Source organism: Hydractinia symbiolongicarpus, chromosome 1, assembly GCF_029227915.1.
Source record: "Hydractinia symbiolongicarpus strain clone_291-10 chromosome 1, HSymV2.1, whole genome shotgun sequence".
Classification (NCBI taxonomy): domain Eukaryota; kingdom Metazoa; phylum Cnidaria; class Hydrozoa; order Anthoathecata; family Hydractiniidae; genus Hydractinia; species Hydractinia symbiolongicarpus.
In genome coordinates this window covers 27,346,963-27,366,149 of record NC_079875.1, presented here as the reverse complement: position 1 = coordinate 27,366,149, position 19,187 = coordinate 27,346,963, and the positions used below count along the sequence as shown (strand labels likewise).

The window sequence follows — 19,187 nt, the reverse complement described above, 5'->3', positions numbered from 1 at the left end:
CAGTAATTAGCATGTGCCTGACGCTCAGGACATGCCGATGCACTTGACACTCAAGGCATCTCAATTCTCTCATACACCTGACGCTCAGGGTATGAGAGAAAACACCATTGTCTCATGTTTCTGACGCTCAAAGCATGAAGACACCTATAATGCATATCCTGACGCTCAGGATATGCGTTACATATTTGTTCAATTCTCTCATACACCTGACGCTCAGGGTATGAAAGAAAACACCATTGTCTCATGTTTCTGACGCTCAGAGCATGAAGACACCTACAATGCATAAATAATCTATGCATATTGAACGTGGTGTATCTACTCATTCCAATAGAAATACATTGTTTCTATCAATTGTGTGTTATTATTCTGGAACCCAAAGCAATTAACTATCAAAAATTTCCAACATATCAGCGTCAGTTGCCACTAAAATAGCATCAAGGTCATCCTTGCAAAGAAAATCACCCTGTGCCAAGACCATTTTTAAAATGATCGTGCACCTTATTCTGACAACCCCATCTAAATTAGAAAACTTAGCTGTATTGGTCATGTTAGCTAAATAAACAGCCAAATTTCCTAAACTATTCTTTTCTAGTTACTATGTTTTGACGAACGGTTGAAGAGATTAGGCCTTGAAGGTTTTTTGATAGGTGTTTACCAAGTTTTAGGAAATTGATTTAATTGGGTCCCAGGTAGTTTTTTACCTACGGGAGCATCCTGATTACTTATACGCCAGTTGCAGTTGTACAAAATAGATTGTTTTAAAGCAATTTTTGTTAAAAATTGAAGATATTTAAGAAAAAATGATAGTGCAGTAAAAAATTTAAAAAAAATATAATGCACTTTGCAAAAGTCATAGACAGGCACAGATTTCCTATTCTATAATTCTGTCTGTCCGTAAAAGACGCGTCCTGTTATAATAACACATAATTTTATATCTGTATGAAATACCAAATGCGATATATTTTTACTGACTTTGTTTTGATCGCCCGCGGAAATGGTATATTCAATGCTAGATTTGTAGGTTTCTGTTGAATCTTTTATCTTCTAAAAGGTTTACCTGTACTAAGCTCAGCCCAGTGTTAACAACAGACTATTCCTCCACAACATATAAAATGATATTTTATATGTTGTGGAGGATAAAAAGTTGTTTATCAAGTCCTTTGGAATTTTTTATAAAATGCATACCTGTACTAAGGCGCTCCACCTGAATGTGTGACACAGTTTACGGCTCATATTAAGCACTCCACCAAGCGTTTAACGCCAGGTCACATGGTTACTTGTGGCTTAACCCGGGTATATAACTTTAGACATATGTACTTAAATGTTAAAAATCTAAATGTTACTATATTTTTTCTTTTTTCTTTTTTATGGAATGGGTTCATTTAACAAATCTTTATTTATTTGATATAAATGCCTTATGTTGAAAATCTACATGTTAGAAGTTTTTGCTATTCTTATGAATGTTCTTACATAAAAAAAGAGTGTTTGGAATGAGCACGTTCTGTATTAATGCAATTTTACCTTTGAAGAACAAAGGGCATTCCAGGCGTAACCTTGTGTGCTTTGCAAATACGGTAGGGCATTAAATTAAGCATGTACACCTTTTTTATAAGCAACTACTCAGTTTGTAAAAAATCGAAGCAATTTTCTTTTGAACTATTTCAGTTATTGAGCAACAGGCTGTTTTAAAAAAAGCAAAAACAGGGATATTAGAAACAATGGTTCCGGAGATATACCACAAAGATAAAACAGTTTGTTTTTTATTGTCAAGCGAATGAATTTGTTATTTCAAGCAACAGTAAGTCTTAGCAACATTTTTTTTTACAAAAAAGTGTATATTCAGCATTTCTCTCTACCTTTTATCTTAAATGCATATGCAAACTGCAACTAAATTTAACAATTACATCAGGTTGGCCTTGATATATATTTTTTTCTTTTAGTATTAATTTAAGGCTTATTCAGAAATTGTTCTTGAGTTTACAATTTCTTTTTTATGTAACTCAAGAGATAGCTAAAACGACTTGGAAATAACCCAGTACTAGAAAACTTTTATGCCCATAATGGCTAAAACATCGTTTTATCAGGTTCGAATCCTGAAATGGGCAAAAACTTATTTTATAGATGAAGTATTTGAGATGTGGTTGTGACGTTGTAGTTGTGAGTTCGTTTTCTTATATTTCTTACAATTTGATGTCACGTTGTTATTTTTACAAAATGCACTTTCCTAATTCATACAAGCTTCGTCCCCATTAGGCGTTCACGTGCGTTTATGTGTTATGTAGCAGAAACGTGCTTTAGCGCCAAGTGGGGAGGATGGCAGGTGTAAAGACGCTTTAATTGAAGACAGTTGTCTAAAAAGCTAAGTGCGAATATCGGCAAGACAGGGGTAGGCAAGGCAGGGCAAGGGCATGACAGGCACCAAAAAGTGCAAATTTGATATTCGCGTTTAAGCATCAAAATGACAGCGATGAAAAAGACTAATCATTAGTAAAAATATAGAGAACTTGTACAAATTTTTTATACGTGAAATGGCACATAGAAAACAAACGGCAGTCTTTCTAAAAATATCTATTGAAATCTTACTCTTAGGAACTTATTTACACTTCTTTCCATTTCGAAAATAGAAATAAAAATAAGTAATAAAATTAGAAGAAATATAAAGAATCCGTTTTATTATTTTGCCATTTAAAAATTGCAAAATTCCTCCGACCGACATTGTATGTTTTACTTCTGTGTGTAAGCAATGCCAAAAAAACAACCTTTTTACTCTGTTTTCGGAAACCTCATTTTCGTACATTATTAGCTTGTTCGCCATATTTAGTTATATTTTGTTCTGCAATAAGTAGCTAGACTACTGTTTTCTCATAACTGTTTGCCATTTAATTCCATTTTTCCTTTTGTTTTAAAAAAACAAACAAACGAGGGCAGAAATCGGGCTAGAACAAATTTGTATTTTTATAAATAATGGTCTCAATGTGTTTTTCTCAAACACACTGTTTGATAAGAGTCGAACAGAGGAAACATTAACCCTATCAAAATTTCAAAGATGGTAGGTTTTTGCTACATAAGCAGTTTGAGAACGCTATGCACGTTTCAGCCCGACTCGGCATTGCTAAGCATTATGTGAAACCTAAGAAAATATTGTGAAGTTTTTATGTTTTTTGTTTCTTGAGCAGTTTTTCTTTTTATTCTTAATGTCTAATGAAATTACTGATATTTAAAATTCAAATGCTTTTTTTTTTAAGTAAGCATATTTTGAGCCTGATCATGTGTTTTTCATAAGCATATTCAAATAAATCTTTTTGCCATTAAGCATAACCTAAGCATATTTTGAGCCTGAAAAAGTACTTTTCGTAAGCATCTTTAAGCCTCATTTTAGAATTTGAATTGCTTGTATAAAAAAAGAGTTTATGGGCCGTGCCCAGCCAATCTCAGTAAAAAAACGGGACAGATTATAATGGGCCCAATATTTAAAATGTGCTATATATTCAGTTTATTTGATTTCTGCATATATCACAATATGATTTAGATATCTCCTTTTCTGGTATACCTGCTTGGTCTGTCTCGTGTGTTCTGCTTTTACCCATTTTTTTATAAACAATGCTAAATTTAAACAAACAAAATCGTATGGAGATAAAACACTTGCCACTTTAACTTTCAGCGTCACTTTGAATAAATATTATACAAATTTTAATGTTCTTATTTTAAACGCTTTTGACACAATAAACATGATCACCAGGTAAACAATAGCTAAGTGATTGTTTTGGGCTGTTTTCCCTAAGAAATTTTGCGCACTAATGATGGTTCAATACTACACAAGCATGAAAAACATTCGGTTATCTATCAGTTACCTGCCTTTTTATAAATATAGCACAAAAAAATACAAAGAATTCAACTGCGGAGGTAGCCGATAATGGAGGACAAAATCACACTTCGTCAACTATCCGAAAAATAGTTCTATTAATTGAACGTGAAATAGGACTTCTCTCTATCAGTATAGAAAGAAGTCCTATTGCGTTAGGGCATACGCGACATTTTTGACGGCTATTGTAATTGTGTTTATACGTTTAAGTTTGGATAAAATTGGAGGTGCTAGGAGATTTACCGGGAATTTATGATTGTGACTAACTACAAATAAGAAATAAAGTGGTTAAATGGGACCACTAGATTTGCTCCTGAGCTACGATAAGATAAATTATTTTGTAATTAAACTTTACTTGACAAGATTAATGATTTGACAAAAAACATAATGTTGTTAGTTTTCGTATGGAGAACGTATCGTCTGTATATTTTAGTATCAGTATATACAAAATCAGCATTATCTAATCACACGTTACCTCATTTTGTGGATAAATAATGCTTCTTAAAAGATTTCATCACTAACTTACATGTAACTTAAAATAACTTAATTTGAAATTAACTTTTTAAAGTCAAGCGTTGAAAAACATAAACAACCGAGATACATCGCCCTCTTCATGTGCAAGTGAAGAACGAGAACTCGAATAAGTTGCTTTTACTAGACAGAGAAATTGTAATTAGAAAGTAAGCGAGGAGAGCAATTTAAAATATTTGCACATTGCACATATTTTATAAATAGGACAGGGCGTCTATGCAAGGCGTTAAACAGCGGTTTCACTAAAACACTGAAAGTGGGAAATTCCGAAAACATTATTTTAAAATTTTAAAATGTTTGATATTTATAGAGAATAACACAAAAATTCAATGATATATTTCTGCGGAAGGCTTATTTTCATACAGCAGTATTTTAGCGCCCAGTCGTTAAAAGCGCCGCAACTTTTGATCTACGCATGCGCATTTTCGGAATAATTCCGCTGAACTCGCGCTTTTGTATGCGCCGGAATGATTGAATAAAAGTTGGACAGACTACTTTGTGGGAGCAACATTTCAGCCAATCAAAATCTATACTTGATTTGCGTAATAATTTTTAATAAGATTTTCATTTTCAAATAGCTAGCAACAACGTGCACGGTTTTGCTTTGAAATTCTACCCAAAATCGAATAAAGTATACGTAGTAAAATAAGCACTGCGTGAAAGATGTTTCTTTGATGACGCCAGCTAAGACTATTTTTCATCCAAAATTTCCTTCGAACAATACGATGTCTGTATTTTCACTTTTGAAGGAGGACTCTTTAGCCTCCCTATTTATAGCCGCTTAGAACCCCTAAAAAGCATTTAGTGATTTCCGCTAGTCGAGCAAGAAAGGGAGAAAAAAACAATTGTATGTGATTTATAAATTCAGAGATGAGTGTCTTCATCTTGATGTCTAAACTATAAAATTACAATTGATAACATAAACATTACATTTTTAAAATTTATAGCAGCTGCTTGTTTCGACTTTTTTCCTTCTAAGCTGTAAAAGAAAATGGTGAAAGTACAGAAACTCATCGAATCGAAACTAATAACTAGCAACCTTCTGAATAACTTTCTGCTCATTTATAAAGCTAAGGGGACATGCGCATGAAAATGTTTCTCGTGCAGCAACATGTGGCTAGATCGTTTTACATTTTACACTTGTTGATAAATAGCATTCCTTTCTATTGGTTTCAGAGTAAAAAAAAGCTTGAAAGAGTTTTACAAGCCTAATGATTGTGACAACCTTTTATTTTTATTATCTTTAATATAACCGTCTCTGCTCGAATTTGACGACCATCGTCCGTGTTTTCCTATCAAACGATCCTCATGTCGTTATTGGCTGCTGAAGTCGGCCCCTCCTGAGCGAAGAGAATGCAATCCATAATTTTTCCTTCTTCTCTGAGCAAAGCTTGTATTTGCTCCATAAATATTTCTCTGATTCTAGTGTATGATAATCTTTTTTAACCGTGAACATTGTAGCCTTTTGAAGTTTTGGCCAGGCGACAAATAAGGAACGAATCTGGTTCGTTAACTAAATTTGTCTCATGCAAATACTTATTTAGCCAAAATACAGGGCAGTAACGAGTTTCTGTGCTGCTTATATAAACGATGTTTCCTTCTCTTATCTGATCACATTTCGATATTTCAAGGAAAATTTCGATACAACTTTCTGACAGTTTTATGTTGCTTATCCTTATGTCTAAAAGTTCACTTATTTTGAAAAACCCTGCGAAACCAAGCATGGAAATATTTAAAAATCTTGGATAGGCTAGATTAGTGCTGTTGTAATTGCCTACCACTGTTTTAATAATCTCGATTGTTATTGTTTTTTTTTTCATTTTTGATTTTGGTAGATGCTGCTAAACGTTTCGCTCCTTCAAAAGCCATTTTTACGAAAGGGTGATCAGTCGGACTATCTTTGACGCCGGAAGAGTGATGTCCCCACCTTATTGCGCAATATGCCTTCTTTCGAATCCGATTTCACTAAATCGTTAAAGTAACAAGCAACAAAAAATGGATTTGCTAGGCATGATGCAAATTCTTTGAATTCGCTTGCCCATTGTAACCACTTCTTCCATGCTGGCTTATACTTGGCCAATTTGGTATCTGCATAAGCTGCGTCCAACAGAACGGGAAGGGAGGAAGCAACGTCTTTTAATCTTCCAGATTTGATTATGTTTTCCACATTTCGCCGTATAAACCAACTATGGAAAATACAATTAACACAACAAATCAATTTCTTAAATACTTTTGCGCATGCGCATCACTTATGTCAATACTGCGGCTTTTTTATCTTGTTTTGTAGATTATACCGAAAAATCGTTGATCGATTAAGATGTCATTTGCAAGTATGCCGTACATACACTAAAAATGTAAATACATTTCCACCACATTTGGGCGTTAAACATATTTCAGCCCCGCAGGCTATTTCACGTCACCGCTACATTTGAGCGGGCGCTACATTTGGGCGTTATCTACATTCGTGAACTTACGTCATGTAACTCTTTATTTCTTGCCTCTTATAGCTAAATTACTGGTCAATCACCTGCCCGACCTTGGCGTTATAAACATAACCAGTGCTTTGGTATTTGCTTCTCCGCTTCTTAAGGCGCTGAATTTTACGCTGCTCGTTAGTTTTTGTCGTTTAATACTCATGTGCAAAGTTTATTATTGACCTCAGTTTGACAATGAAATAATTGAAAAAATTAACGTTTTATTTCGAACAATCGATGTACAAAGCTAACGATTTAAATCTAGCAAATCCCTTAAAAACTGATTCACATTTACAATTGTTACTAAAATAAGGATCCATTAATAAACATTGTTTTATGCACGTGTCAAAACAAACACCGTCTCCGGTTAATAAAGGCCAATAGTATGCGATCGCCACTCTGGCACAAATAAAACTCCTTTGGTTTTCCATAACTTTAAATGACGCAGCACATTGCTAATAAGGCTGATAGGAGGGCACAACCAATTAAATTCATTTTCCCAGTTAAATGTAAAAGCATTCATTCCGCTCGACTTACGGCATAAAAATTTCCAATTAAACTTCTTCACTCTATGATTTAACTCGTCTGCAAATCTATCACATGTGAATTCCCCAAACATACTTTAAATATAGCCAAATGACTCATTATCGATGCTCCAGTTAACATTATCGTTTAATTTTGAAAGCCAAGTTGGTTTAAGAGTAACATTTAATTTTAAACAAAGGTCGTAAATGTCTAAAGCAATTTGCTGCAATTAACTTTTGTGCTTCCCGCATCAATAATTTTAACCAAGTGACATTATCAGAGAACCACAGAACAAATTCGTTGCGTAGGAAATCTCCAAATAACTCGAGCAAATATTTTACGTGTTACGTGTTTTTCCGTATTCGTTGAAATTTCCTCTAGCAATAACATCACCTAATCGTTGTAAAACGTATCCGCCATATCCAAAACCACTTGCGTCTGAATAAACCACTCTTGTTGGGTTATGTTTTATAGCAAAACCATTACTTTTAGATAAGTTTCTTTGCCAAAATTCCAGCTCAAATTTTGTCAATTCATCTATTTCCGAAAAACAAAACCACGTAATTTAAGTTTCTATAAATTTGTACATCCCACGTGTAAATAAATCAGATTAGATGCCCTGCAATTTTTGAGATTTCATGAGCATTAGAATATTGTTTTGATAACGCAAAATTAATTAAACGCAATGTTTTCACTATTTTTTCTTGCGGGACTCTGTGCTCCATTTTGTTTGTGTCGACTACAAAACCTAACGATTTTGCTTGTTTTTATGGATAGAGTTTCGATTTTTGTAAATTTAGAGTAAATCCCACAGCAAGTAGATCTTGTTGGACTTTTTCCAGAATTTTTGAGACACGCTCATAACCTTGGTCGCCTGGATACCATCGTCCAAATACACAACGCATTTTATTCCTTCTCCTCGCCATTTCTTAACAGAGGGCCTTGTAAGTTTTGTATAAACGTAACAAGCACTTGCTAATCTGAATTGAAGAACTAAGAATTGGAAATATTTTGTCACTCCGTCTTCAAAATTCCAAGCAAAGCCTAAATATTTTCTAAATTCTGCGGCTATTTTGACATGATGGTATCCGCTTTTCAAATCGAATGTTCCGAAGTAAAAGTCTTTTTCAAATAAATTTCCAGTGTTTTTAAATTTTTGAATCGAACCTTTTTTAATTCTAAATGTTCGTTGACATGTCTTAAATCTAAAAACAATCTAGGTTTTTCTCCGTCTGCCACAGTTACAGGATTAACACAGTATAGGGCTTCGGCCACTTCTTGATACAATTATTTTTTATCAAATCCGAAATAGAGACTTCTACAAATTCTCTGTTCCTTAGGTTAGATGCATTGTTTTTGGCGTATAATGGAGGTGTAGTTGATTTAAAAGGTAGCTGATAACCGTTCTCGACTACATTTTCCGGCAACTACAACATCTTGGCTCTCGTATTCCCAATTACGACCTAAAAAAATTTTAAATATATATATTACATATCAAGACGTACATTTCACATAATATCAACACAATTCACATAATATCAACACATTTCACATAATATCAACATTCTAATTAGGCCTGTCAGGTATTTTTACTTGATTGTTTTTCGAAAATGGGCAATACATTTGAAAATGTCCTTGACGGTCACACGACCAACAAGTTTTGTTTTCGTGAATTTTTGTTAAATGAGAGCCTTTGCTGAGTATACTCGCGGTTATTGTTAGTGCTATGAGGTGAATTGTAAGGTAATCGTGAACGACAGAGCTTCTAGAATAAGGCTTTCGTTCTCTCTTGCGCTTCTCTCTTTTTGCATTAGCACTCCTGATAGCTTTCGATATTTCTTTTTCGTCGCCAGTATCAGAGGCCACCTCATCGGTCAAATATTCTTGTAGAGTTACCCAATCCTCTCTATCCGCTAGTTTAATTAATTTCATTCGTTTTTTTTCCAAGACTCCTACCCGTCTCCAGTGTTTCCTTCGCTTTGTTTATTTTCCCATCGTCTAACCGTCTCTGTATCTTTTCCATATTCTCCAAAACCTCCAGGTTGTAACCGTGCATCTTTTCATTTCCTTTCTTGTTAAATTTTGTTTTCTTCTTTTCTTTTACTTTCTAGGTTTGATGTCAACCAATCCAGCCTTTCATCCTGTTTTGCTGCGACTTGTTGCATCACTTTTGCTGCTGCAGCTGCTGCCAACTCGACCATTCTTGGTTCGGATTGCCTGATGGATGCGTTCAACGCAGAAGAATTCGATGGACCTTGTTCGGAAGTCATGACTCAAATATATGTTAAATTTACCGTACTGATGTACATCTGAGTCAAATCCAGAATGACTGTATTCTTCAGTCTTCTTTTATACCCCGCCCTTATCCTACTACGCATGCTCCCCATACACCCTCCCTCGCAGAGCCGAAACTCCATTTGCGATTTTCTTGCGAACATCGGAAATGCCGCTTGGTAGGGTAACAATACATTGCAGGTTTTTTTTGCATAGCTTACGATAAATAAATGATTTATAATGTTTTTTCCCATCACCAACACACACCGCCTTTTTATTTATGTGTGCCTTGATTATCTGCCTCTTCGTAGTCACATCTGCTTAATTGAAAAGCTACCTTACATGTTATTTCTACTATCGTGCGGTTGACCAGTCGTCAAAAACAAGACATGTTAAGGCAAAATTTCTGACTAAACCAAACACTCATATTTTGCTTCGCCGTAAAGTAGGTGTGTAGGTGCTCTCCTCTCTTCTTCATAAAAATGTTTATTCTGTTATAAACGCATTTGTTTTACAGCAAGTTTAAACAGCATTATTATATTAATTATACAAAGTTTTCCCTGCATTATTGCTTTTTTCTCACCGATGTTTTGTAAATAAGGGAAACATTTCTTCCGTTTTCTGTGTTCTTGGCTGCAACGTAACAGATAAATATCGTTTCATTAGATAACGCCAACAACATCAGACTACTACATCAACACTGCGTGCGTTGACTATTGACAGTCATCAATCAATACTGTAAAAATAGCATTCTATTGTGTTAAATTACAAAACAAGGAAAGGGAACAAGAAAAGAGAGTTTTAAACATTTCCTTTACCGGCGAGCATATTTAAAGTTTTTTACAATTTAGTTCTTTACTAAAACTATCTATTTCTATAGCCATCGTATTGTAGGTACCAGTTGCGTAATCTAAAATATAAAAACATGGTTTTATTTTAGTGTAAAAAGAAATTTAAAGCAGGTTCAAAAGTTTGTTGAAAAAAAATTGTTATCTTTTTTTTTTTAAATAGTTTAAAAAATTAAAATAACATCGTTACAAACCTAAATTCATCCCTCCTTTTTCCCTCTCACAGACTGCGTTTTCCAACTTATTTCAAGAGCCATAAAACACGCAAAAATTATAACCTTATTTATATTCTTTTTATCTCTCTCTACCAAGATGACAATACTTTGAGCGTTTATAACTTTCCTCTGTAGTTTTTCTTGTTTGCGTTATTTTTTAACTTTTAACCGTCGTTCGATTTCTAATTCAATTTGCAAAAACAAACAGAAAAATGATTTTTAAAGAACATTTTTTTGAAACACACAAATAGGTAAAATACTTTTTAATCTGAAATCATAATCAGAACTTGAGTAAAATGGCAAATAGCCACGCTTGCGCTCAAATTGCTTTGCTCGCTGGCTTAGGTCCGCAAAAAGGTTTTCTATTTAAAATCCAGTCTGCGAGTACAAAATTGATTTGATTATAATTTTGGAAATCTTACGGGTTTAATTTTGCGTAGGAAGGTATGACTTAAATTAGAACGATTTATAGAGTGAACTGCACGTGTTTTCTAAATGTTTTCTAGAGAATATGGAAAGGTTGTAGATTAAAGAATTACACTTCGAATACATGTTTACATCATACTAACCTTATGTTGCAATCTCGAGAATTTCCCAAGTTGAAACATTATGTAGGCAATAATAAGAGCATAACCAGAAAATCAGCTAAAGAACGATTGATTTTTTTGAAACAAGCAGTAGTTGGAGATGGCGCGGAACTAATGATGAGGAATGATCTGGAATAAAGAAAGGTAAAAACCAGGCTTTAGCCTAGAAACAGGCTTATTACTTAATTTTATTGCTTATTAAATTGCGAAATTAATTGTTGCTCGACTTATTTTGTAGTTAAGTGCAAATGCAAATACAAATAAGAAGAAAGAAATTTTCAAAAAACATAAGATTCGTAAAAATAAATCCCGCAAAACATAAATTATAGCCAGCAAAATTATATAAACTCTAGTACAAAAAAATATTCTTCAAGTCCCGTTTCTATTTGACTGCTTTTTACACTAAAGCCTGCGCACTGTCACAAAAGCAGAAATATAATCACCAGGACCATCATCTAGGTTTTTCCATGCTCGTTTAAGAACAAATAAACATCTTTTGACTGAACATTTACGATATTTTTCGATAGATATGTTTCGTTTATAAACTTTGTTTTACCTACCGTCACAGCTGCGTTATCTACCTAACTTATATTATCAGCCAAAACTAAAAAATGTTGCTGTATGATGTTTTTTAATGGCAGCTATAAAGAAGGTGTAATGTAAGACATTGTAATGTGATTACCCCTGTTATTTATTTACTTTAGAAAAAACCACACATCCACTTTGCCTGTTATAGACACACGGATATGGCGTATTATTATATAGATTCTATTTACCGGATAAACATATTATACTCTAAAATAACGGTTGCAAATGATTGCATGAATAATTTTTTGTAATTTAGTAATTTTAATAATTCCAATACTAACATAATAAAGCTAATTTTTCTGCGGAGACTGATAGTCTTGAGAGCTATTCCAGAGACTAAAAGCGTAAGACATTAAGTTATATATAATAACATAAAATTGATTAAAACATTTACTATCCATGAAATGTTTTTTTAACTCCCTTTAATCATACGCTATAGAAGAAATGAATCGGCACGTGCGTGAAACAATAAAATGTCTTAATTAAAAGCTGGCGTGGCAAAAGAGGTAATCAAAATGTTAAACACACAAAAGATAAGTCTCCAGAGCTACCCTCAACGGAACGCAAAACGCACGAATGATAGGTGTTCAACGTGTTCGTTCCATCAAGCACCAAACTTACAAAAGATCTGCTAAAATTGTTAGAAGCTCTCTTGATAGAAAAATGTGTGAGAGCTTTAATGAATATTTCTTGGTAAAGTGACCAACAATTTTTATCAATAACGATATATTTCGACTTTTATAGTTGTCATCAGGTAAAATCTAAAATAATAGTTAATACAGATTAAAACAAAAGTATCTACAACATACGTTCACTATACTAAAAAATATTGAAATGATATTAAAATTTTATCAAAAGAGTGTGTCATTTATAAAAAGAGCTTCCAAAATCAATAAGTGCCGTTGAGACTTCAAGGTCGATAAAATTTTAACTTTTCCATTGATAGTATACATTCGCAGCTATTAAAATGTAAGCCCAATGGACTGGAAACTCTTGAATGCTCCTTTATGCGGGTGATAAGATGCCACTGACATAGCGCGAATTACATCGCAACAAATTTCATAGACCACACCACTTTTAAAGGCCTTATCAACTGGTTGTTTCAGGGAAGGAAGAACAGTTTTCAACTTTCTTAACCATGTAATATCTTTTTAGCTTTCTCTAAACTTTCGTGTATATATGACCATGTACTACAAGCTCTAATTATCCGATGTACCATTTCTGACACCACTGAACGTTTATATTTATCAGGGGACAAGGCATGGAAGTTCATTAATAAACCTGTGTCCGTCTTTTTGCTATACCAAGTTGACTCTAGCAATCCATTTTGTTTACGGTAATTAACATATCTAAGAACGGCAATTCACCGTTTCTTTCATTTCCAACCGTAAATTTTAATGATGGATGAAGATTGTTGATATTCTGTAACACGTTTTCAATCTGGTTCATCTTTATATTTCTCAAATAATCATCCATATATCTTGCAAATAGACTAGCATCACCTTTTACGATCTTATCAAATTTGTGCATCCAACCGTTTGGGAGAGGAGGGGCTCCCATCGCTAAACCATCAACTTGCCGGTAGTAACCATCGTTTGTTAACATAATAACGTTACAGCTACAAATCTTGAGCAATTTTGTGAAAGTTATTTTATCAACTAGAGTATAATAACTGTGCACTCTTCGATGGCTTCATATACAGGTACATTTGTATACAGAGATGTTACGTCAAAACTAATAAGCTGTTCACCCTCTTTATGGTCTTCAAACTATCCGCAATGCTTTTCGTAGAATAGTTTGTTTTGCATTCATCTACTACAGAAAGCCATTCAGCTACTTGGTTTGCAATATTAAAATAGGCAGAGCCTGGCATTGATAGGACTGGGTCGTACTGGAACTGGTGGTTGACTGCCAATAGGCTTCAGCTTATTGTACAAACTTCGGGAAATTTTATTTTGATTCTTCAATGATTTCAGCAATGTTATGACTCGTTCTTCCTCTTTTAGTATGGGACTTTAATGAATACCTTAAAATAAATTGCTTGCAAAATCCACACGTAATAATAACTTCTTCATGTGAAGGTATCAGTAACCTTTTATTAGCCGTTTAAACTTTGTTTAATTTTTTAAATTGCTGAGTCAGCAGATAATTCTTTATTGACTTCTGTTTTAAAACAAACCTTGGGTTGCTTGTATCAAAAGGCTGTGCGGAAAACTTTGATACTCTTGTCACAAAATACATGTTTGAGTACCTGAAGAAAAATAAATCAGTGGGAGAGTCCCCCAACAATATCGACCCTCTTTTAACCCCCCCAGCTGCCATCATCAGTCAGTTCCGCAGTATATGGTGACCCTTCCCAGAGAAAAGCAAAAATCAAGAGAATGAAGACAACGAATGCACTTATTTCAACTTTCAGTGACATTATAACATTTTACCTTACAAGTTGTATTTTATGTTGTTACTTTTTCAAAATATTTAACAAAGATAATTCTGATTTTTTAACCACCCGTCATTGTTATCATTGATTTGATAAAGGCTAAAATTCAGCATCGTAGTTTTGAGCAACTAGCACATCATTTGGATTAACTACCTCTTGTCTAATTTCACAAAAGTTATGTAGTAGAAAAAAACAGGAATGAATTACAACAGAAAGTCCTTAAGATTTATGTCCATTTCTCTCCTTAAACAGCCAAACCGAGCTTTTAATCGCCCAAATGCGCACTCGACAGCTATTCTTGCTGAGGATAAACGTTGACCAAAAAAAACGTTCACTAGAGTTCTTCCCCCTTTCGAAAATTCCATCATTAAAAATAGTAGTAAAGGATATGCTTGGTCTCCTAACATGAAAACTGGTACTGCAGGCTCCCCTTCGACAATGGTTCTTTCGCATTTTTGGATAGTTTCATCTCTAAACAATTCATTTAAGGTAGAATTTACAATCTACATTGTAATACCCGTATACGTCTGTCTGTCTGTCACGTAAAATGGTAGCTTAGCTGCGCAAGTAGCGAGACGCACGCAATGCGGTAAAAAAGGACGGGCGAACCCGTGGATTTTTCCACGAGCAACCGACTAGTTTGATGTTAAATTACCCTTTCTGCTGGCATAATATGTTGGCCTTTTTGATTTTCATGTGCGTACCGTTAACAGCACCGATACATTAGGGGAAACCAAATCTATAAGTTTTTGGCATACTATTCAACTTCTTCTGTTGTTTTAGAAAACACTATGTAAATTAGCCTAAGTATTTCTGAAATCACAGAGGTAACACGGCATCAGCTAAACAGTACTGCCAACTTAAACAGGTTTTCAGAGTCTGTAGGAAGAGTTAATTATTCCAACGCACCCATCCCCTAATATCAATCTTTCTATTACCGTAAATTTCGACGACTTCGGCGAAATTCTTCTTGACGTCACAAATTTTTTCAGTTTCAAGAAGGTCGAAGAGTCCACATTTTACGGCAGAGAACAAAGGAATATAAAGAGCAACAAAATCAGCGAAATGCGGCAATATTGACTACCGTGAAAAACATAGAACTTCGGCAAAGCACATCGAAGGAGAGTCGAGCCTCAGCAAACACTCCTGAGTGGAGATAAAATCAAAAATTCGGATCCTGGGCGCAAAGGAACCTTATTAAACGCTGATAATAAAATTATGCAATGCTTTTAGACCAATAACTAGTTTTAAATACACAGAATTTTCCCATTGGAAAATTCTACTTAGGCAAGTGTCGACGTGGCCGACGTCTAAAGAAATATACACACAACTTATGGGACACACACAACTTATGGGACACACACAACTTATGGGACACACACAACTTATGGGACACACACAACTTATGGGACACACACAACTTATGGGACACACACAACTTATGGGACACACACAACTTATGGGACACACACAACTTATGGGACACACACAACTTATGGGACACACACAACTTATGGGACAGAGAAATATGTTTGACAAAAAAAAGTATTTCTAATATGATGGTAATAAAAACAATATGTATAATATAAATTTACATAAGTTTAATAAAAATTGGCCCATAACACTAACTCACACCGGTATGATTTAAATCGATTTATTTGAATTTGTAAGGTTTTTTAAGCGATGTATGTTTGTAATAAGACCACTACATATTGTCTTTAGTTACCACAAAGTAATTTTTCCATTAAAATTAAGAAAAAAAGTAAATAAAAAAAAATCACGCGAATTGTCCCATAACGCTGACTGACACTGATGTCCCCATAAGTCATTCATGTGCGTATGTATGTGTGTGTGTGTGTATGAGACAAAAATTATAATTTTATGTTTCAGTTCTCCACCATACAGTTTCACGAAAAAAAACTTCCGCTACGTCTTTATATCTCCAGGGATTTGAAAAAAAGTATAAAGCAGCAAAATATTCCAAGTCAGTAGTCGCTTGGTTGATATTGGTGGTTCAACATTGTAAAGTTAAGTGTTATATTCACTTCTTTCCAGATCATGAACGTAATAGCTTTCATAAAGCTTAAAATGCATATTTAAAAAAACAATTATGACACAAAACTTTCTTGATAAAGTTTGCAATGCGTTTTTTAAAAAAATTAGCTATATGAAAATGTGCCATTACCTATACACATTTTTTACATATATTTAGATATGACGTCGTACAAAAGCAGCAGTATCATTTCTTGATCATTTTCCTAAGGACTTCCTTAGATCATACGGTCCAGCGACTATTCCGAATACCGCGGCGGATGGGGACTTTAAGAAGTTACAACCGTTCACATGTGAGCGGCTTAACCCTATTCGGTCCAGGGGGGGGGGGCGAATTCCGCCCCGTGACGTTTTTTTTTAATAACTCCTGATTGCTTTCTTATATGGCTATGATACTGAGTTTCAACATTTATCTATTAGACACCTGCATGCTAAATGTTTAGGTCCCATACCTTTTTGAGGCTTTGATATTGGCCATTACTCGAAACTACCCCTAAAATCTCGATGAAATCCTTATAATGGGGAAAATATAATAACTCCTGTTAGGATTATTCTTAGAACTTGAAACTTGCAACACAACTTTTGTTTCATCAAGAAGAATCATTTTGAATAATTTTGACACGTGACTAATCTGATTTCCCGATTTTGTCGGATTTCACTCTAAAATCGGAAGAAAACGGATTTTCGGGCAATTTTTTACCCGATCCATGTAAAAACCGGAAGATATGTGGTCATAGTATGTTTGAAAAACCCCGGATCGAATAGGGTTAACAGACCATGTTACATCAAAGCTGCCATCTTTTATAAGGAACCTTATTTTGAATTTTGCCTTCGATAGGGCCACCAACATAAACAATGCGATTTTACCCTTCAAAAGTATGTTCATTTCCATCTAAACGATATTTTAAAGGCTGGACGGGCAGATAAACCTGAGTGGAAAAATTTTAAATCTACTCCATCCTTGAATAATTATATAACAATTGCTAGCGGTACATCTGAATCTAAGAATACAATCAATATTCTATATGAGTAAATATAAAAAGTGTGTTTTATGTTACTGTTCTTAGTACTTTCTTAATTAAAGAAATGTTAAATAATTATTATACTAGCTGTTTCCCGTGGAAGAATCCACTGTATTCCATTAACAAAAACTTGGTCTAAAATGGAACCACTTATAAAGGTTGGTCTTACAATTAGTTGATCATACAAGTTCAAAACATTTCTCAAATTTTCATTTGGTTTAAGATTAAAGTCATCCACAATCAAAGCAATATCATATATACAGGTTAAATATCTCAAAAGATCATAAAACTCAGGAATTAAAGTGCTATTTTTCCTGTAGAGAAGTAATACTGTTAATTCGGAATTTTCAACACATGTTTTAAATATTGAAAAACCATTTCCATCAAAGTCACGAAATAATTCTATTTGTTAAACAGCTAAACCAAGAAACCTATCTTCGTTGTTATTCAAAAAATAGTTAAAATTGTCTAAATGAACATCTGCTAGTTCACTTGTTAATTGGGTTTCAGTACAAAGTATAATGTCACTATTTGTAAATGACAGATCAGATCTCATATCAACAATATGTCTACTTAGCGATTGCACGTTGCAAATTTTAAATTCTAAAAAGACACCACTTTCTAATTGATCTTCATTACCTAGACTTTCCAACATTTGTTCTTTTATTAGATAAGCATACTCTTCTTTTACCCTTTCATCTACTACTATTACTTTTTTATCAAATTTTCCTGTTAAAAACAATCCCTCTAGTGAAGTTGCACGACTTATTCCTACATAAAATTGCCCTGGATTAAATGACCTTTGCTTTAATATATCACAACTTAAAACAATTTGATTCAAACTAAGACCTTGAACTTTGTGCACTGTACATCCCCATGAAAATGTCAAAGGAAATTGTGTTCTTTTAATAGCTGGTGCACTGTCTTTCTTTGTATTTGTTTTAATATCAAGTGTTACTCTTTCAATAGGAACAGTATCATAATATCTTCCTAACTGACTCTGCATTTTTTTATGTCCAGCTTTATGATCATCAAATTTCATGAAGCATTGCTCTGGACCCAATTTTTATTTTTAGATGAAAAATTAAACCTTTAGTTTGACTCAAAGACATGTTCAAAATTCTAACATATATATGATTTGGAACATAATTTGGTACTTGGTCTATTGCTTCAACTGTCAGGACAGTTTGATTTATCATTTCTAACATTGTCTGGTTATGTAGCCGTGCTGGTTCATTTTCAGCAAAAATATGTAAAGCATCTACAGGGTAATTGTCATCTGTTTTATCAATAACTCTTGAATTTAAAACATTCACATCATTCTCACTTAATTCACCAATACGAACATTATTCAGTAAATCAATAAAAGAAAAATCCTCTCTTTGTCTCATGACTTCACTCAATTCACAAAATTTAAAAGTCCTCCAGAGGTGATGTATATTAAATATTTCATCATAGTAGTCAGCATATATTGGTTTTTGAAGAACTGGCGGTAGTTGATAAAGATCACCAACAAAAATCATTGTTATCCCAGCGAATGGAACTGAACTATTTTCAGCATAGCCAAAAATATCGACTAATCTCTAGTTTGTTTATACCATCGGTAAGAAAACGCGAAAGTAGTTTTATGACATGGCCTATAGTTTTTGAGATATTCAAAAAAATTATCTGTCCCGTAATTACCCTTTCTTTTCGGAAATTACGGGACGCATATTGAGAAATTACGGGACATGTCCCGTATTTACCCCGAGCCTATTCCAAGTGCAACAAGG

At 34.0% G+C, this 19,187-nt stretch overlaps 1 protein-coding gene and 1 long non-coding RNA gene across 5 annotated transcripts; both read right to left on the bottom strand.

The window, feature by feature from the left end:
• Positions 1–8,006: 8,006 nt before the first annotated feature.
• Positions 8,007–14,696, bottom strand: LOC130648813 (uncharacterized). 4 transcript variants are annotated; one of them, XR_008982966.1, is made up of 5 exons: positions 12,526–14,685; positions 12,186–12,240; positions 11,299–11,445; positions 9,349–10,576; positions 8,007–8,855 (listed from the first exon to the last, which is right to left on the bottom strand). It is a non-coding gene; the product is annotated as an uncharacterized LOC130648813 (long non-coding RNA). The 4 variants fall into 4 exon arrangements; XR_008982967.1 differs by lacking the exon at positions 8,007–8,855 and having other exon boundaries at positions 8,862–10,576; positions 12,526–14,696; XR_008982968.1 differs by lacking the exons at positions 8,007–8,855; positions 12,186–12,240; positions 12,526–14,685 and adding an exon at positions 11,999–12,156 and having other exon boundaries at positions 8,862–10,576.
• Positions 14,697–18,446: 3,750 nt separating this feature from the next.
• LOC130626179 (uncharacterized) lies at positions 18,447–18,938 on the bottom strand. Its single transcript, XM_057441316.1, has one exon. It carries the CDS (start codon positions 18,936–18,938, stop codon positions 18,447–18,449), a length of 492 nt encoding a protein of 163 aa, XP_057297299.1.
• Positions 18,939–19,187: the final 249 nt, after the last annotated feature.

What these genes read in the sequence shown, in the direction of transcription:
- LOC130626179 (XM_057441316.1), bottom strand. Translation starts at nt 18,938, where the DNA reads ATGATTTTTGTTGGTGATCTTTATCAACTACCGCCAGTTCTTCAAAAA.